Source organism: Syngnathus floridae, chromosome 17 (genome assembly GCF_059516105.1).
Source record: "Syngnathus floridae isolate MCC-2025c chromosome 17, RoL_Sflo_1.0, whole genome shotgun sequence".
Classification (NCBI taxonomy): domain Eukaryota; kingdom Metazoa; phylum Chordata; class Actinopteri; order Syngnathiformes; family Syngnathidae; genus Syngnathus; species Syngnathus floridae.
Genome location: NC_142429.1, coordinates 8285545 through 8307460, shown reverse-complemented (window position 1 = coordinate 8307460; position 21916 = coordinate 8285545). Strand labels below are relative to the sequence as shown.

General features: G+C 38.3%; 1 protein-coding gene across 2 annotated transcripts; it reads left to right on the top strand.

Moving 5' to 3' along the window:
• The first annotated feature begins 352 nt into the window (after positions 1-352).
• LOC148384190 (voltage-gated potassium channel KCNC1-like) lies at positions 353-21643 on the top strand. 2 transcript variants are annotated; one of them, XM_088358374.1, is made up of 5 exons: positions 353-1032; positions 12322-12453; positions 12935-13796; positions 13876-14088; positions 19916-21643. In XM_088358374.1, the coding sequence occupies exons 1-5, from the start codon at positions 490-492 to the stop codon at positions 19957-19959; spliced, it is 1794 nt and encodes a 597-aa protein (XP_088214500.1). In that variant the 5' UTR covers positions 353-489; the 3' UTR covers positions 19960-21643. The 2 variants fall into 2 exon arrangements, with proteins under 2 accessions (XP_088214500.1, XP_088214499.1); XM_088358373.1 differs by lacking the exon at positions 19916-21643 and adding an exon at positions 17918-19908.
• The last annotated feature ends 273 nt before the right edge of the window (positions 21644-21916 follow it).

Sequence of the window (21916 nt, the reverse complement as noted above, 5' to 3'; positions counted from 1 at the left end):
AAAAACTGACGCATCATGGATTTTTGCATGCCTTGTCATATGCCAAACTATTCTTATGATGATAAATTGGAATATAAATATGTGAATTTTCATTTTTTTGGAGATAAGTTTTGTGAAAACGCAAGACACGCACAGCGGATGTACTTTATATCTCATCATCTTTGACCTCATTTGATCCAATCATATGAATCATTGGCCAATAACCTTTCGCAATATGTATTTGATTCATAAAATCAGTTTCCCTTTAAGCCTATTCAACCTGATTTCTCTCATAGCCACAAGCAGAGAGGCGCCAGGGAAGACTCCTCCTTCACTACCTCTCTCTCTCTCCTCCTCATCTCCGTGACACCTTGCAAGGATGCACTTACAGGGACTAAATGCACAGCGGGGATCGGTAGTGAATGGGACAAGCTATTAGCGGAATCAGAATTGCACCACCACCACCATCATCACTCGGGCGCACCGACCGAAGCATGCCTGATCGCAGCCATGACTTGCTCGGCGTCAGATAGCGAGAAGATCGTGATCAACTGCGGCGGGATCCGACACGAGACCTACCGGAGCACCCTGAAGACGCTTCCGGGTACGCGCTTGTCCTGGCTGACGGAGCCCGACGCCTACAGTAACTTCGATTACGACCCCAAGTCAGACGAGTTCTTTTTTGATCGCCACCCGGCCACTTTTGCATTTATTCTCAACTACTACCGCACTGGGAAACTTCATTGTCCTAATGATGTTTGCGGGCCGCTCTTCGAGGAAGAACTCGCCTTCTGGGGCATTGATGAGACGGACGTGGAGGCATGCTGCTGGATGAATTATCGGCAGCATCGCGACGCCGAGGAAGCGCTGGACAGTTTCGAGACCCCCGAGCCAGATGTGCCGGAGGATGACCCGGCTCTTACCGGCGGAGCGGATGGTGACCTGAAGCGGTTGTGCATGCAGGAGGACGGCCGCAGGGCGACGTGGTGGGAGGTGTGGCAGCCCAAAATGTGGGCGCTGTTTGAGGACCCCTACTCATCGAAATACGCCCGGGTGAGTAGCCGAACCGGCTTAAGCTATTCTCCCCTTTTCTTTTTTTTTTTTTTTTTGCTTGCACGTTTATGCGCATGCATCTGTCTCGCCATTGCGCATTGCTGCGGGAAAAGTTTCCTCAAACCCGCATTGGCAAGCAAAATAATGGAGAAAGATGGAAAAAAGTTGACGCAAGAAAAGTTCAAGAGAAACATTGCACCCCTCAAAGCATCCCATGTCTAGCATTTTTACATGCATTTACATGATTAATATTTTCTGTCCCATTTTAAGACTAATAAACAAAGAATGCACATTGCAATGGTTCACCATCTTGATCTAATGCAAGATGCCAGCAAGGTCCCTCAATGGCACTTATGTGTGAGGCATGTTGCCCTGGATCCAGTTTCATATTTCCTCAGTCATGATAAATGCATCTCCGCTTTAGGTTCAGTCCGTGCCTGTGCATGAGTCTGTGTCATGATGGATTGATAACACAACACTCAAGGTTGTGCTTTCTGATTTAAATTTGTAATACTTTATTGACCGAATGGATGTCTGTCATTTCTGCATTTGGCAATTTGCCATAACTCCTGTACCCACGCCGCTCATTTTAAATTAAGTTGATTTAAAGGCCTAGCATTCGCCCTTGAAATCAGTGTTTGTAAACTGTCAGCTTTCAATTTCCTGCATCATCAGGAGAATTATACTAAACTGTAATCTGGCAAACACACCACATTCAAAAAAAAAAAAAGATGATCTTTATAACACAAAATCTTTGTCTTTTTCTAATGTGCCCCGTGATTCCCTGGCGACCTATCCAGGGCTCTATTTTGGTAGACTGGCACCACTGGCGGTGCTAGAATTTTTTTCCGGGGGGGCAAGGATAGCTCAGGGGGTCCGTTAAACAAACAAACAAAGTTTTACAAATCCTCAGTATTCTTCAAAAAACACTTATAAAGATACCAAAACAAAGAAAACATCACCATGTACACAGTTAGATTGTGCTTTGGGCTGGGAATGAAAATGGGGACCGCAGTGTTTACAAATTTTGCAGACATTGTAAAACCTCCTGCAGGGCACTGATAAGTAATTTAGAGAGGAGTTTTAAGGTGTGTATTTCTTCTTGCATTCATGTATAGGAAGGATATTAAGTTGATATTCTTTGTAATCTTGTGGTTACATTAGCTATAGGTTATCAATATGCTAATATTCAATCACAATTAATTATACAAAATGTGTGTGCCATAATGAACATTTCATTATTTTTATCATTTTGCCTGCAAGCTTAATTGTCGTGGAATTCACAAAACCCAGATAATCCATTTTATCCCGACTTTGCTGACCGACCAAACCGCTGGTGGTGTGGACCAATCACAAAGCAGCACTGTTTTTCGGGGCGGAATATGCGATTGTGTCAAAAATAAGAAATGCTGATGCTAGGGGGAAACGGACAAACATGGTGGATGAATGTATGGATGTAATTAAAAAAAAAAACGCTAACTATTATGAAATGCTATGATGTTAGCATCCGAACGACACCAGCTGGTCCAGCCATTTTGTCACTCTTTTTCTTAATTGGTCAAAACAAAAGTTTTGTGGGCTTGCTCAAGTTGTCGCACTGTATCTTCCATCTTTCCGGAGCAGATCACAGTGGAGCAGTCCCAGATTGATTCCCTAGAGAACTCCTTTGACTGATTCACATATCCATCCAGCCTGTTTTATCTCCACTGCAACTACCTGATTCAAATAATCAGGATCGTTCTCAGGTTTTTATAAAGCTTGCTGCACCGGTCTGTGAAAATTTTGTCTGACAAAAATTCGGTCCATAGTCCTAAAATTGTAGAGTATGGATGGATGTAAAGTCAATTAATTTAGTTTAATTTCATCGGACCATAACACCTTTTCCCACATGCGAGATTTCTAGTGTTTATTTTTCATTTTTTTTACTTTTTTATTATTATGTCAAGGTCAAGGCAGAATCACAAGCTGGGGCCTCAGTCAAGGTAGAGCAAATTATGAAAAGTTCTAAATGGCAGTCAGTGTTAGCATAAAATATATTTCCCATTCAATTGACAGGTCACAGAAAATAATTTATTTCTCTTTGTTAGATTTTTTTTTTTATATCACAAAAAATTGAGATTTATAGAAGGTGTGGAGACTTTTTATCGTCACTGTTAGATTAATAACCTCTTCTATGGACTTCATAGTTCTCTTTTTCATCACTGGAAAATGATGGCGTCTTCACCTTGACATGCAACTTTCAAATTTTGCATGGCACTTTAGGAACCTTGATCCTATTCTATTAATATTTATCACATGCACAAAATTGGACCTCTGCAAACACACGCACAGGTTACATAAGCGACCGGGGGGAGCAGTTTGCGGTATTGTCTTGCGCAAGGACACCACAGCCGCATGTCCGAGGAATTTTGGAGGTGGATGGTCACTCTGCATCTCCACAGTGGAAGCTGTTAGCCACGACTGTTGTGACATTCCACATGGATTTTTGAAACCCATCTTTCCCCTAATTGTGAGTGTAGTAAATGTTAGAAATAACTACAGAGGCAGTTTTCTCAATTCTGGCCAAATTCCACCTTATGATTCATGATATGGGTCTGGAAATAAGAGTGATGAGGAGTGATGGGGAAACCAAAAAGGGATGACAGTAAAACAAAAAAGGAATTGGATAGCAGGTGAAGGGTAGCGTCAACGTAAAAGCAGAGGTGACTTTGAAAGTAGTGCAGTCTACGTTTTGATTGCCAATACACAAGGAAAAAGATAGCTTGGGAAGATGGAGGGGAGGGTGCCAGTGCAGCAGCATCTGCAGTAACAGCCGCAGCACTTCAGGTCTGGCAGCACCTCACTTGCGCCTGATTAGCTCAATTTATAGCCCAAGGAAATGTTGAAAGAGGATCAGAGAAAAATCATGCTATCGCTTGTTCAATCCATTCATGCGCTTTTAATAACCTTCAAAAGCGTTCGGTTGATTCCGATGCTTTTTTCAAATTTGATTAACCACTTGGGAAATTTCAAGTCATCACCACTGAAAATCGGTTAGCCAACTGCTTCACGATTGCAGATTATTGCTACTCAGATCCCCCAAATTCACCCCCTCGTCTACTCTTCACCCATCCATTCTCAGCTACCTCCGTTTTCATTGGTGGATTTTATCCAGCTGACTGCTTGTGCTATAGCATAACACTGCAGTGCCTGTAGTAGCTGACTGCGCTGTACTCTGCAGCAGAGCCACACTCTGAGAAAAGGGGGTGATTATGGTTAGGGGGGGGGTTTGGGTGGATGCGAAGAAACAATAGGGACAAACTGGGGGTCGTTTTCACCACACACCCCGATAATCCCCATTTATTTTTTCGCTGAGCTCGGCATGGTGGGTTACTCGTACCCTCTTATTGATGGGGTTCTTCTTCAGGCGGATGTCACAGCTGAATGGTGTTCCTTTCGAAGTAAAACCTTCATGCGCACGTTGCCCTCTCTCTTTTTCAACCTTCTTCATACGAGGTGGATGGGATGGTAATAACTTGTTCCTAAGGGAGAAGTAGGTAGAATTTGCAAAAATGTCAGAAATTAGCAGTATTTATATAAATAGAGGGATTAGAGTTATTCATATAAAAAAGACAGACTGACCAATCCTCTTTTTTTTTTTTTTAATAGATATTAGGGTCACTTAAATAATACTGACATAAGGAGTACAGCATACAAAGTGCATATGTACAGCAATTAATTTATTAATTATTTTACTCATTTTTTTCATTTGTCCGTCTGCCCATCTATTCATTTATTTGTTTTTTTCATCTGTCCGTCTGCCCATTTATTTTATTTAATTTTATTTATATATTTTATTCATTCGTTTGTTCGTTCGTTTATTCATGGGTCAACATTTCAAGATCTTTTTTTTTTAACTTTAAGCAGTAACTTTAAGATTACAGTTACATATTTAAATTAAATAGTATTTAATGGTCATCTTTAGATGGACCATTTACACTGACTGTAATCGGGTGGGTGTCTAAATTGACACCGATCCATTCTTAATTTACATCGGGGGGCTATTTACACACTGTGATTATAAAAACTTCGAAAACTGTCATTCTAATCACTGGAAAAACATTTGAGAATGACATTTCTCTAATGGAGAATTTGCATCTGAATGACTACTAAGTCCATTCACGAATGGCAGAACATCAAATCATTTTTGCATGCTGCTCAACATAATGAGTTTGCTAACAATTCTGTTCTTACACCAAGTTAAAGTAGAATTGGAGTGACACGGTAAAACCAATAAGATTATTTCCTTGTTATAGATAATAATCTCTGTCAAGGATTTGAAGGACTTTGTTTTCGAAAATAGGATGACTTTCTCAAATTCACACTTTTTAATTGCTCATAAACACCAACATTCAATATCTTAACGTGCATGCTTTGAGTGGACCCCATGAGTCCAAACTATTAAATAAACCCCTGGCAGCAATAAATACAAATTATTTTCTCATTCTTTATTGTGGCCTTGAAGACAACACAGCTTGCTCACACTCTCCCATCTGTAACAAAAATATCCAAATAAGGATGATAGAAACAAATATAATCTTGTTCCTCTTTTCTCTTTCTACATTACCGTAGTTATTTGCAATGATTGCCCCTTTTTTAAACAATTTCTAGCTCCCTATCTGCTGCTTTGTTGCGCCATAGGCAATATATCCACCAGGGTCTCCCTTCCCCCTCTGTGCTTTTCAGGATAATGCTGCGACAGAGCTTTCTTTCTCTCCCTGTCACCAGAGAGAGAGAGAAAGAGAGAGAGACAACTGCACTGTATTTGATGACACGTCAAGAACTAGTATTTAACCTCTGCATGATCTTTAATGCTATCACATCACACAAGGTCTGCAACACAGTCAACATCACACGCCAAAGCAGCCAAACAAGGTTGTGCGGAGAACCTCGTTTTTTTTAACCATGTGAAGTGGATTACTGCAGAATGATCTGGTACTGCGCAGAGTTTGAGTAGGCTAGGGATGTGTAGGTAATTATTCTCATATACATATAAAACATGATTTTTATTCGTAGCTGCGCTTTAATGTTCTTACCTACTTTAAATTTTTAGGAAATAATCTAATATATAACTTATTAGCTTAGCATTTTAAAATAAGGGCAGTTTTATAAAATGACTGGTTGATTGTCAAAGTCATTTTTTTTCCCGGGCCGGATCGTAGTCGTAGCTTCTTTCATGACTGTCAACCCAAATAAATGTATGAGCACCTCATATTATAAAAAGTAAAAGCTACAAAACAAACTGACAAATAACTCGTTTTCAAATCAGATGAGTAAAAACTGGTCAAATATTTAAAAAAAAAAAAAAGATATTCTTAAAAGTGAAAACAATTTGCAATTCTAGTAATGACACAATGAATTTGATGCACAATTTGTCTTCGCGGGCCACAAAATCATGTGGTGGGCCGTATCTGGCCCCCGGGCCTTAAGTTTGACACCTCTAGCTTATATATTGAGGGCTGAGGCAAAGTAAAAATATTGCAATATATTACATTTTTATCTGTCATGGTCTCAATACAGAAATATCTGACATTGACACAAAAGTCTAAGTAATTTATGGCTGGAATGTGAATGGATAAATTGTCTTACTAAGAAATTAGCACATAATTGCAGTTAAAGAGTTAAATGTGGGCTAACTAAAGCAGGAGGTCATTCCTGCTCTGCTTACCCAATGACCAATGACTTAATGCAGTCTTGATAAATATTTAAAAACTCATTAATAATCAATGTACAAACAATTTGCCATTTGAGATTAGTATAAAGTAGTGCTTCAATTTTTTTCCCCCTTTTCCTTTTAAAAAAAAAATAGTTTCTTTAATATTGCCTGGCCACTTGAGTGGGGAAGCAAGATCGATTGCAGCGGAGTAAGGTCGAAGGCTGGCAAACTTGTCTCCCGCTGTTCTTAATATTCTCTTTCCTGCTGTCTTGAGCATGAATTTCGTATCTTGCAAGCAGACAGACATGCTTTTTCATGGTAGGAAGGAAAGGAAAGGAAAGGAAAGGAAAGGAAAGGAAAGGAAAGGAAAGGAAAGGAAAGGAAAGGAAAGGAAAGGAAAGGAAAAATGAGCTTTTTATTGATTGCATGTATATATTTTCTCCAATTTTTGTCTTTATTTGACTTTGCTGAGCACTCAAGAGGGACAGGAAACCCTTCCAATTTCAAGTCTCATTATTGTGTCACACATTGCATTACCTTTTCTTCTGAAGTTTAAAAGGTGTCCAACGGAAAGCTCAGCGGGAATAAATGACCTACATCATTTTTTTGTTGTGCACCCAGCAATTTGAAATAGTGCTGCTCATGAAGATGAATTGTGATGATGTCGTATAGATTTATAATGAAAAGACATTGATGCTGTTTTATTTTTCATTACATTGATCTCCTTTCCTTGCACCAGCAACCCGTCACCTTGCTGATTCAGTGCAGTGTACAGCTTTGCTTACGCATGTGTCTCCTGATGGCCAAGCTATAATTACTAGAAGAGCCTTGCTTAATCTTATGCACACTTGAGGTTGACTGGTTAAAGTTAGTTGGTTAGCCGATCATGACTAAAAAAAAAAAGAATTTGGGGGAGCATACAGAAAAAACTGTATTTCAAAGGGCAAATAAAAGGTGATATTTACATTTCTATTGTTGGATGGTAGTATATATATATATATATATATATATATATATATATACTACTACTACCGTATTGGCCCGAATATAAGACGACCCTGATTATAAGACGACCCCATCTTTTTCAAGAAAAAAGATTTTTTGGACACCAAATTTAATTTTTATACAGAAAATAATTACAGTACAACTGAAACAAATGATTATAACAATATATTCGAGAGAAAAAGTTATTTTGCCTCATTGAAATCATGCAAAAACTGTCATATCTTAATATCTGAACATTTAAATATGTAAACTAAAGTGCAATCACATTTGTAGATAAATGGCTTCTGGTTTTTCCATTTTCTGTTATCTCTTCTTTTCTTTATTACCGCTATTTTTTATTGTTCTTCTTCGTGCTACCGCTATTTTTATTTTCCTTCTTCGTGACAGGGGTTCGCATTGGCCTGCGGAGTTAAGTTCAGCATTCGCTTTAAAGATACCTGGCACCATCTAGACCCCGAATGTAAGACGACCCCCACTTTTTCAGTCTATTTCAATACAAAAAAACATCGTCTTATATTCGGGCCAATACGGTATATGACCCAATTACAATATGCTTACATTCTAAGGAGAGCAATGGAGTGGAATATGCAGGGCAAAAGCAATTGTAAGCATGTTGAGAGTGGAAGAACAACTCATGCATACATAATAGAACACAATAGAAACAAACTACATATATACACTGTAGGTTGTGTCTCACTTCATTGCTTCTACTCTATATATCTAATTTACAGTTTGTTTTAATTTAGATTGGGGGGGGGGGGTAAACACAATTACAACCATTCAGACAGACTATTTGTTGAAAAGTGCCCTTTACTCAAGTGGAGACACTCTGCATTTATTGTTAGTGCATGAGAGTGTGTGTGCATGAATGTATGTGTGTGTCCGTGCTGCAGTCTTAGAAAGGACATTCCGGGTGCTGCATCACTGCTACAAAAGAGAAGGTGACATCATTATTAAAAAAAAAAAAAAAAAAAATGGTACTGTCGTTGGACTGCTGTTACATGGATGGATTATGAAATTATTGACTGATTTTGTGAGTTTTAGTGAAAGCAGTTGTTTTTTCCTTTTTAAAATAAAAAAAAAAAGTAGCAGCACTTCAAGATGACTTGTTCGTCATTTAAACACGATCAGAAAATATTCTAAATGAGAGAGGGGCCCATTGAGTTCATTTTTGATATTGGGAGTGGGAGTAAATAAGTGCTATCACACACTTCCTCACTGACTCCTCCACCTAAAGCACCTTTTCTATTACACAAGCTTTACGCCGCTATTTTAGCTATTAATAACTATAAGGCAGCCCTTACATAGACCAACAGTCCCCCCCCCTCCCCACCAGTGAAGATGATACTAGGTTCAGTTCACGGAAGCCAATGATATTAATACTAAAGGGAAGCAGCAGAAGCTTAGATCTGCATTGCATTCCGTGCACTTATTACTTTCAAAGTAATGGGTTCACATTTTTTCAACACGTTAACATTAAATTTGTAATTCACAGATATTATTACTAGTGTCATTATTATTATTATCATTATTATTGTCATTATTCCATCCATCCACCCATCTTCTTCCGCTTATCCGGGGTCGGGTCGCTGGGGCAGCAGCTTTGGGAGGGACTCCCAGACTTCCCTTATCATTGTCATTATTATTATTTTTATTATTATTATTATTATCATTATTATTATCCTGACTGCACATCCATGCTTTTTACAAGGTTGTCTTTTCCTTTAAATTAGCTGCTCTTTTCGGGAGTGGATGTTAGCTAAGAGCTAAAATGTGATGTCACAGCAAAACAATTGACTTTTAGCCACTCGGCCGGTTGGAATGTTCTAATAAGATTTAAACAAAAGCTGCTTTAGCACTGCCTTCCCGGCAAATTGGCTCATCGGCGCCGTAAATGATATAGCTGTCTTTATTTGCCTGACTTTTTCAGACAGAATTCACCCAAGCGGTGCGTTGGTGTGTCTCAAGGTTGCGTTTACAATGCGATTGTGGCTTAAGGTATTTGGAAAATTAAAAAATGTCTGGGACAGAAATATTTGCTTTGACACAAAAGAGTGTGGCCCATGATTCTCACATGCTGGTTGACCCTAAGTACAATTTGTCTCTGATAATTATTTCTGAAGCTGACTAAGGTCAACTTTTTTAAAACGAGGACAAAATTGTTGGTTCCAGAAAAAAAAGTGATCACTGGAATAACTTGACAAAGAGTAAAATACAAATATTAACTGAAATGTTATATTTAGTGATGTAAGAAAAGAGCAAAGAGATTTAGGTCATGTTATATGACAGGAGCGAGGGAATGCAATGATAAAGAGAAGGACCAGTGAGGAATATAGGGAAGCAAAAAGCAGATTCCCTACTGCGGTATGTGTCGTGTATCTTTAATAACTGGGAGTACAATAAAAAAAGATTAGGATTAGGAGTTTGAGGAATTTCCATTATATCAACGTCCACACTCACCACGGCGCTCTTTAAAATCCGACTCTTTTTAACTTCAGAGCACTAAATGACCACACTCAAATTTAATAGCGTTTAAAATATTATTATTATATGTATATATAAATAATATATTGCATATTATATACACAGAGATTTTCATATTCAACTTAATTTTTTTTAAATAACATTTTAAGAATACAGAATTCATACAAAATGTTTGGTGTGCGTGTGTGTGTGTGTGTGTGTGCATGTTTGCATGAGATAGAGAAATTTTGTGTAACCAGGACAGCTCTAGATAGGGATGTTAAATTAGACCATGGTTAATAAGCTGTGGGACTCAATGTGCTCTCTTTGGATTAGACCAAGACTTCATTTGTCTGTCTTCATCGTTGACCTGACACACACTTACAATCCCCTCCCCTGCACACACACACACGCCATGTGTGTATACATATATGTGTTATGATAACAAAATGGTTCATCAACCAAAGATAAGTTGAATGAGAAAGCTTCATTCGCAAGAAAACAAGATTGTGTACAAATGTAGCGAGGCCGCTAACATAACACCAGGATTATATTTGCAGATTATGAGTTAATTCTTTTTTTTATGGAAATATGAATGATGTAATTACTGCACAGCAACACAACTCTGCGCAAAGGTGGGTTAGTTTTAATGTTGGTAATTATGCAGATCAGCGCAGGTCAGCGGATCTGAGAGAGGGAAGGCTGCGTCAGTGTGGGAGTGGTCACAGTTTTCTTCAATCATGCCCAATGAAAGCGGCTTCTCTCATTCCATTTAAATGCGATAATCTAGTCATGCACTTGAGTCTTAAAATACCGAAGGGCACATCTGAGTTGTAAATCGGGATTTTGAATACAGATTCATTCATTCATCTTCCGAACAGCTTGATTTTACGAGGAAGGGTGGGGGCGGCTGTCATAAAATTCCAAACACACAGCATGTCTGTGCAATGTAGATATGGCTTATAAAATACCTACTTCTGCGAGCTATTAAAAATGACCTTCGTCACCTTACATAATGAAAACTGAATTGAATGGCACAAATCATCCGAAACGTCAATGCAGAAAAGTTTAGCATACATGGTTTTGTGTAGATGTGTTTTATAATTCATGCAGGATCCCCAATTATAAAATTTGGCTTGATAGTTGCATATCATGTTTGTAACAACCTAATCCACGTCAAACTCGTTAAAAAAAATCAATCATGGATGGAGCTAAACACAAACACTAGCTGTTGTATATCTATGGGCACTAGCGTTTGCCACATAGCATTTTTTTTTTTAGATATTGTTGACAAAAATGGTTAAATACTCTTTTCGGGGGTTAGTACGTTCTATTTTTGTAAGACGAGGTAGCAATTTATCTCAGCCTTTAGGGGGAAAACATCACTGTACAAATGCACGCAAGGGAAAAAGCATCTTACTGCAGCAGAGAGTAAAAATGGGTTGTAAGGAGAGAAAGAGAGAGAGAGAGCGGAGGAGAGAAAATGAGGAGAAGAGCGAGCAAATGGGGGAATGAATGGTTGGGGGCAGGGGGATGCGGTATCAAAGAGGAATGGAATCACACACACACACACGATTAATCCAGAAAAAGCTTCCTGAAATAAATGGATGATTAGCAAAAATGGAATACTATGCTTTACTGCATTTGGGTAAATATTGAGTTAATATTAATCTATGATAGACTCTATATTCTCTATCACATTTTTTTTATTAGCTCTAGCTATGTTAAATCATTATTCCCTTGTTTTTCCCTCATGTTTTGTATATAACTATCTGAATCATATATATCATCTTTGACTTTTTTTTTTATCCATCATCTCTATCTGCTGAGTGTGCTGAAATCAATGGATTTGCAGCAGTGAGGCCATTTGCACTTAGATCATTGCTCCACACTCTCCATGGTGTTATAGATACCCCCTAGCGGTAGCTTTTCTGTATAACAGCCTCACATGGTGCAATGGCTCAGAAATGCAAACTGACTCTTGCACGATGAACCCCCCCCCCCCAAAAAATGGAACAGTTTTAAGGCGGAAATGAGAGATGATGCTGTCTTGAAATCGTTTACTCTAAGATGATGAAAATGAAGATGGTTTTGAATTGGAAAGCTTTTTTTCTCTCCTTCTGCAGTATGTGGCATTTGGCTCCCTCTTCTTCATTCTCCTCTCCATCTCTACGTTTTGTCTGGAGACCCACGAAGCCTTCTACACCATTTACAACCTGACCGAGAACGTCACTGTTAGCAATGTGACTCAGGAGGAGGTACTTTTTTTTTTTTTTTTTAATGAGTTAGTGTTAATTAATGTGTCCATTGTGAGCTTTAAAATGACATAAATGATAAAAAATACAAAAGAGGATTGGAATCTTGAAATTCAGGTTTATGCTTATCCAAACTTTGAATTTTGAAGCTTTTAATAAGTCAATCAGGACAAAATTGTTGGTATCCTTTTTGTTAAAGAAAGAAAAACCCACAATGGTAAAAAAAATAAAGGTTAAGTGAATATTAATGAATAAAAATCAGGTATTGCTTTATGATAGCTTTTCAGGTTGCTCAAGTTATGTAGATTTTACTCTAATAGCATATTAATTGGGAAAGAATACCAATTACAAAAATGAATCTCTACTTTTTGATTGATATGAAATGTTTTCACTGGCATTAATTTCACATCCTGTAGTGCAGTAAAATGTGACTTGATGAATTTGTTTATTCAGTGTTATTATTTGTGTTGCTTCCACTCTACAGACAGTGTTTGAAGTGGTGACAGATGGATGGCTGACATATGTTGAGGGTGTCTGCGTCATTTGGTTCACAATTGAGGTGCTGTTTCGTGTTATCTTCTGCCCTGACAAAGCAGAGTTCTTCCGCAGTGCCCTGAACATCATAGACATTGTGGCCATTGTGCCCTTTTACCTGGAGGTAGCGCTTAGCGGCCTTTCCTCCAAAACAGCCAAAGATGTGCTCAGCTTCCTGCGCGTGGTTCGCTTTGTTCGAATTCTGCGCATATTCAAGCTTACTCGCCATTTTGTTGGTTTGCGGGTACTGGGCCACACTCTGCGGGCAAGCACCAATGAGTTCCTGCTGCTCATCATTTTCCTGGCACTTGGGGTGCTCATCTTTGCAACCATGATTTACTATGCTGAACGCGTCGGTGCTGACCCGGATGATCCGACTGCTGGCGCCCACACAGACTTTAAGAACATTCCCATTGGTTTTTGGTGGGCAGTGGTGACCATGACAACACTGGGCTATGGAGATATGTTTCCCAAGACTTGGTCAGGAATGTTGGTTGGCGCCCTCTGCGCTTTGGCCGGTGTGCTGACCATCGCTATGCCTGTTCCCGTCATTGTCAACAACTTCGGGATGTACTACTCCCTGGCCATGGCTAAGCAAAAGCTCCCCAAGAAGAGGAACAAGCATATACCCCGTGCACCACAACCAGGAAGTCCCAACTATTGCAAACCAGATGCCCTCGCCATGGCGACCGCCTCGCCGCATAGGCTCATGGGCAATGTTCTAGGGCCTGGCATGGTGGGATCTGGCAGCATGATGGGTGCTGGAGATTGTCCGCTGGCACAAGAGGAGATCATTGAAATCAACAGGGCAGGTATGTGATTTGTTGTACACTATTTAATTGGATCAATTTGGAAATATTTTTCTACCTCTGTATTTCTTTCCATCCCCAGATTCTAAACAAAATGGTGATGCGGCAGCCAATGCAGCAGCACTAGCAAATGAAGACTGTCCCACTATTGACCAGGTTTTGGGAGATGATCGCAGCCCGGCCATTGGGGGCCACGGTTCAACCACCAGTCGGGAACGCTACCCGCACGATCGGGCCTGCTTCCTATTGAGTGCTGGGGAATTCCAGCGTACAACGGATGGCAACGTTCGAAAAGGTAGGGGCATCAAGTGGCTTTTGGAAAAGCAGAAGGTTCACAGAACTTTTGCCGACGCAGGGTAGCCCACTGGTTTAAGGCGGTTTGGGTTTTTATTGGAGTGCAGGAAGACAGATCAGTGTAAAAATTTATGTTTAAATTCAGTAAAGCAAAATAAACATAAGGCCGTTTTGTCAAATAACTTTTCTATATAGATACCTAAGACATTCATCCTGAGTTTTTTTTTTTTTTTCCACCACATAAACCTCCTCAAAGTCATATTTCCGAATGTCTTGTATTCAAAATGTGAATTTTTTCACACTTTTTTAATGGTTGATATTTTAAGGGGCATTTGGGCAAAAAAAAAAAAATCATCACACATCAGATTTGAATTTTAGAATTCAGATTTGTATATTCTTGACACTGATCCTACAGTGCTGAATGCTGCTTTAAGGTAATGGGGGGGGTTCAGGGTTTTAATATTCAAGATTGCATGATATTAAAGTGTGCTGTATTTAACTCGTCACGTGTTTGTACAAAGTATGTTGGTTGTTTGTCCTTCTGGTTACATGATCCATCTGTTTGTTTTTCCAGCCAATTAGTTTCTTGTTTTCTCTGTTAGTTCATCCCTGTATGTGTCGTGTCTTTTTCAGCTGTCTTTCCCTCATCCTGCTCCTCCTCCTCTTCTTCAAACCCTGTCTCCTTTCACTCTGGTATCTACAAATAGTGGGCACCCAAAAAAAAAACATTGGGATAGTTTTATAAAACCACAACAAAATTATACATAAAACATTCTTATTTCATTATTCTAGTTGCAGATTTTGCAATGTAAATGGTTTATTATCAATTGTACTAACCAGCAAGATTTCATTTAAATGATTGAGCGAGTCTAGATATTATTATTATTATTATTATTATTATTATTATTATTATTATTATTATTATTATTATTATTATTATTATTATTATTATTATTACCAGAGTGAAAGTGGCCCATTTGTACTGTTGCACTTGCATTGTTGTGCCAGGCCAGTGAGAGCTGGCGGTTGATTGGTTGGCCTTCTCTGTCTCCTCTGGAACTGAGCCCAGAACAGTTTTTACGCCACAGTCCTCCGAGAGCACTACCTATTTTACGGAGGACTGCAGTCCAGAATTGCATTGCAGACTCGGACTCCATTTTACTGGGAAGCTATTTGATTTATATCAAAATATAAACATTACATTTACTACTGATTGATGTCACATGGTGCCCTCAAACGCTGATTTTTGATCACTTGGGTAATTCTGTTAAATAATATTTCAAGTGTTACATAAATCAAGATTCTTTTGGTTGAGAAAAAAAACTACATTTGAGGTTTTTTTTATGCCCTAAGCTTTTGTTGAAAACAGACACAGATATTGCTCTCATTATATCCAGGTTGCAGAAAAGAAAAAAAAAAATATATATTTTTTTTTGCAGCCCCAATGCTGCTCGTAACTCAACAACTTCCACTGTATGATTGAAATGTTGCTTTTAAATTCCGTCTGACACTACTTGTACAGTGACAGTTTAATTGACTAAGAGTCCCAACGACTACTCGCAAATGGTTGTAGCCGTTTTACTGAGTGCACATTTCCAAGCGTCAATACTAATCTCCATACGAATGCCAACAACAAAACAACATGCTTGTCTGCTGATAAACAAAGCTTACAAACTAATAAACTTGCGGATGCCGGACTTCTCTCAAATATAATTTGTCTGCAACTTCAATTGTACAGTATATTATAATTTAGTTCTAGAATATGCTAGATATTTAAAAAAAAACATGAATAAAAATAAGGTGATTGATAGCAACAGAGAGGGAGTAATGAAATTTAATAGACGCAGAAATGTTTTGCCAGATTATGGCATTCATGTAAATTGCAATTAATTTAATTCAATCAACAGCTAATTTTAATCATATATGGCTTTATGTATACATAAATATATTTTTGACAATGATTTAAAAAAAAAAAATCTACCACATCATGTAGATTTTTAAATTTTTTTGGATCATGCTAATTTTCCACAAATGTTTCACACATGGAATCGGTCTTGTCAGTGTTAAATGACTTTTTGGTGCAAATACAATCAAACTGCTTTTTTTAAGAGAGGCCCGCTTCTTCTAATGCCAGCTCACATTGCAGAGGTAATATTTTAAGAAAGATTGTTGCGCAGTGTCTCTACATTTCTCCTCCTCAACAACATTAACAAGCAGCAGGCATACAGTACATGTGATGAGAAAGCTAATCAGTAAGTGGCTGGAGGTAAAACAAGGAAATGGGATGCTGCATTAGGCACATACTTGCTTTGAGTTTGAAGTCCTCTCTGGCTGCCACCCTGTCTCCATAATTTCTTGTCTATCCCCAACCTCCTTCTGGAGAAACGTTATTGATTTTCTTTATTGGCAAACAGATTTGTCTGAACTGACTTTTTTTTTTTTGTATTACTGAGTCGTCCAGGCTCTCAGCAACCTTGGCCCCATTTGGATAAAACATAGTTGGGATTTTGGTAATTTGTTTTTCTTCAACTGGTTTTGTCCAAGGGACCCCTATTTTAACCAAGAAGCAACTTGGGGACCACTGCTTTGGATGGAATATTATTTTATTTTGCACCGAAGGAGGATAGACCTCTACATTTATATTTATTTGCATCTGTATGTCTATTTTGGGAATCTCGGCTACATTTGACTAAAATTTGGATGGGTAAATGATTCACAAAATTAGCTGGAAAATAAATCAAGTCTACATAATATAGTATATATATATATATATTTTTTTTTTAATGTTACAATTATTTCCCATTTCCAATTCCGCGGGCCACCTGCAGTACCACTGCGGACCACCAGTTGACAATCCCAAACACCAGACAACTTTCTGTGTCTTGTGGAGTAAGGGAGCAATAATCTAAAGTCCCCATTTTTGTGTCTAGTCTTGTATTTGCCACTGAACAAGCACCTGCTTCCTTGTTCAGATTGAGATTTTCCCCAAAATCCACACGAACCGGGCAACACCCGATTCGAATGAATCTGAATAATTCTGCCAATTTTGCAGCACCAATATTGCCAACACCAAACACTGTTATCTCATGTATAATATAAGTCAAAATATAGTACTCCTGTAATTTGTTAAAATAAATTATAGTAGGTGCATTGCAAAAACATCACCTGACAATAATTTACTGTTATTTTTCTGAGAAAAAATTGACACATAAAATAAAAGCGAATTTAACACTATATTTAGAAATCAAAATATTCAACCAATTCTGTTTCTAATTCTGTTTGAGCTCAGTTCCAGATGACTTACCCATGCATATAATGCTCGCCACAGTTGTTGTTCTTAAATGAAGCACCATAGTGTGTTCTCCAGGAGAAATGCACACTAAAAATGGAGGAAAAAAAAAATACTATTGAATTTCCAAAAACAAGATTTGTTGTAAGCAATTGTATTGTCCCTTGGACACAGTTGTGACCCACCAAAAAAAAAAAAAAAAATGTGTTCAAGGGATATCGTGGCAACTGATTTTTTTGTAACCCACGTTTCTGTTTTGTCCTGTGTCTGTCCGTCCATCTGTTTGTCCCTCTGTCTACCTGTCTGTCTTCTCCTCTATTTCCTTTCATTTGGGCTGATTTTGTTTTGAACTTATCAAATGCTTGTCCGTAAACAAATGGCTTCAATTTGCTCTTGTGTGCTGCTGTCAATGTATCTAACATCTGTTTACTTTCAAATCGACATTGCAATTCCATAACACACATTGCTTACATTACTACTTTGTCATGAATGCACATTATGGTCGATATTATTTTTTTGGTATTCTAACCTGGTTATGTAGCCACAGGTTATGAGAAATCCCGCAGCCTAAATAACATCTCTGGGATGACGGGAGCTCCTTTGCGCCTCACTCCTATCACCAATTCCACTTTTGAGCCTTTCGAGCCACCCGGGCTGAGGCGATGCCACTCCCCCATTCCCTCCATCTTGTAGTCCAGTAAAAATACCAAGGAAATATCACACCACACAAAAAAACATTTAGACTTGTGCAAAACAAAGACACGTATCGAATTGTAAAAATAGAAAAAACTGAATTAAAAAAATATCGGTAGGTAGATTTGCAAGTGTATTTTCAAATTCTCTAACATACCTGCCTGACTAACAAAGACAGAGGCTAAGTTAGTTTAGGCTAATACTTTATAGCTCGGTTAGCTTACTTGTGCTACTTCTTGCCTCTGTCAATTGCACCTGCACTTGCACCACTTTATGCTGTTTTTCAATTTAACTTGAGGTTAGAGACTTTCAATCTTGTGCGAACGACACCAAAATTAAAAATTGCTGGACAACAGCGGGACTGAAATGTCCCGTTGTTTTTGATTTATTAGCCTAATGCTAATACGGTTCCTTGTATGGGAAAAAAAAAACATGGCTCTAATTATTCGGTACCTCAATAAAGCAGTGGCATAGAAAGAATAACTATCCAACATTTATGAAATACAGTATTTGTTAATGTTGAGGAATGACCTTAGACGTGAAACAGACCACTTAAAACACACACACAAAAAAAAAACACACACTAAACTCTAGCATGTGTTTTTACTTTATAACGGAAAAAATAATAATAGCATACAAGTAGATCAAAAATAGAAATTGTAGGTAAAAAGCATTTCAGAAAATGTGGCACTTCTGCACCTTCTACGTGATGAGAAATGAAAGTCACTTTATTAAATGCACGTAGCACATTTCTCGTTCTCACTTAGTTTAGGTAAGATGAGTAAAGAGAGTCAGAATAATTGCATTGTGTACCCGCAATATCAAATAAATAAAAGTTTTCTTCATTTTGGATAGACCCTGAACCTGGGAAGCCGTTGTGACGAATTTGGAACTATTGAGAAAAAATAATTGAATCTTCTTTCATTTGTATCCTCTTCAGTCGTCGTAGTAATTCCCAGACTCGTTTAGACACTTTTTAAACCTCTTAAAGGTGTTCAATAAACCGAAAGGAAAAATCCCAATTACTCATTGTCTTTATTTGACTTTGCTATACAAACAACAGCATAATAATTCTCATGTCAGAAGTCACACATATTTCTATTTGGATGCAAATCTCTCTTTTCTATTTGCTGTCATTAATATGTCAATGTTTTGTTCTCAATGCACAAAGCTTCATTTATCAATACGTCTTTTCATAATGGGGATTATAATGTTTGCCGGATTGAAGTTTGAAAAATCATAATGCCTTCAGAAAGTGCTTTATTTTAGTGCGTCACAAGTCATACATTTTGCCAATCACTGAAAACTATGGGATGCCAAGGGGAGCAAAATGGCTGCATCACCCCCAACATGCTCCTCGTGTGGCATCTCAGTAGAAGACTGAGCTGCACTGTTCATAAGTGAATTTTAATTGCTTTGATTTGTAAGTCGGCAATAAAACAGGAAATGTCAAGTTTGTCGATTCCATTTTTGGGGGGATAATTAAGCAAGCAAAAGGACGATTTTTTTTTTAGGGTTTTAGTTTTCCATGAAATCTTAAAAAAGGAAAGGGGGGTAAAAAAAACTTTTGATGAAACAATATGCAAATATTCTCACATAGCAATTTGTCAATATTTATTCTGAGGTGACAAGCGCACTAACTCTGCAGCTCAGCCCATATACGAGAATTTCATCTCATCGCCCATCACCACCAACAGCGATACAACTTTGCACTGACTCCAGTGTGATTTGGCTGTCAGTGGCAATATTTTGAGTTTACACCCTTTTTGGCTTCTCTTTCTTTCCCTGTTGTAACCCTCATGAACTCCCACCCTACCCCATCCTATCTCTTGTCTTGGCAATTCAGTAGGAGGCACTGTTAACGGCTACTGGAGCGACAGCCCATGGTAAAGGAGCAATGGACAAAAGCAACACGCCACGTGGGGAGGAACTTGAAAAAAAAAAGAGACTGCATTCAACATCCAAATATGCAAAAGTAGCAAAAGGAGACTGCACTGCGGGATTTGTGAGGTTGTCATCTGACTCAACCACATGGATTAGTGTTCATGTGTGTGTCTGTGTGCGCGCATGCATCTACCTCTGCACGGATGCACAAATTTGTTGAGAAGACGAAGGGATACTGCAAAGTTGGATTCATCGTTTCGCAGTACGCAACATCTTTTTGTCCGCTGTTTTAGAAGAATCGCTCCTCAACATAGCCCTACTGATTAATTAGCTCATCAGCAAATTTTGTAGAAGCTTCATAATGATCCTGATCATTTGAATCCAGTGTGAAGCCCCCCAACGATTACTAAAATGTTGCTCCCCATTTGAGGCTGATGAGTATTTAAAGCTAATAAATATAAAATATATGATGTGACAAAATGTATCCTCACCAAAAAGTTTTTCTGTCAATATTTTATTTCTATTTTTATATCGAGAGTTCTGAACACCCAATTAGAAGCTTGCCAGACAGAGTTACATTTTTACAGGAAAACGAGTTACGCTTCATCAAATCTGCTTATTTTCATTCTCGGCAAGATGGAGTGGTAAGGAGATCAATATTGGTCTTAAGTGCTTAAGTCGGGCAAGACATTAGAAAAGCCTTCTTGATGATTGATGCACCCCTGATTGTGCACCAATAAGACAAATGTAGAGCAAAGTGTTCATCAGGCACATTTCTGAACTTTTAAGAGTCAACCTTGCAGTTTCTTTCAGCATAACTTACTGTACGAGATAGGTCCCTGGCTCTTTTTTTTTTTTTTTTTTGCATTGAGTCTCCATTTTGCTGCAAAGGAAAACAAAAGTGAAAACTATCTGGCAAGGTGGGACTTTCTGATGAAAGGTGCAGAAATATTGTGGCAAGTTCTTCAACGTCTATAGCCTAAGTACTGTGCATGCTAACATTTTGTACCTGCACAAATGCTGACCTGCATTACTATGTCAGTGTGACTGGGCCCTGATTCAGTCAACTCAAGGCAGCTTTAACATGGACTGATTGAAATGGTATTTGGTCATGCAGGGTTTTATGCTCATTGTACTACATGTGAATATTAGGCAACAGTTTCCATTTTCCGGAGAAATGTATTTAATTAATTAATTTATTTATTTTCATTCATTTATGTATCTATTTATTTTTGGGGTCCCTGACAAATATGTCATTCACTTTATTTGGCATGGACACTGTGCACACACAGGCACACATCAAAACCAGTTTCCCCAGTTTATTTATACACTTCAACCTCCCATCACCATTTCTTCACAATGTGTGCCACTTATGTCATGATTCTGTAAATAACATGTAAAATGTGCATTGTAGGTAACTGCATGGATTTCCATCGCAAGCAATAAGGATTCTGGTATGAGAATAACGTGAGGGTGTTTGATAAGATTTTAGTCTTGAGCTGATTAGATATCGACTACGAGTTGTGTGTGTGTGTGAGTGTGAAAGTATGTTTTGGCACATGCATATGCACTAACAAAAGCATGAAAAAAAATCTCTTTGAATGCAAGAAGAGGCTGGACATGCTGACATTATGCATGCCAAAATGCTATGATGCTACTGGTCAGTAAAGACCACGTTAAGGTACTGTAATGGGGCTGGGCAGGGGTGGGAAAGTTTATTTTTGCAGGATGGGGTGGGGTTACGTTTCATACGTCTTGTATAGCAACTTTCCTATTGAGCTTGAGAGACTTGTGATAAGAGAAACATTAACATGTTTAGCTTATGATTTTTCCCTTGACTTCTGTGCTTCTCTTTCTTAAAAAAAAAAAAGCTATTCTGAAAGCCATGCGCTTATCAGATTTATGCAAAGACATGCAGTAAATATGCATGAATGCAATGGGGGGGGATAACTTCAATCCAGCT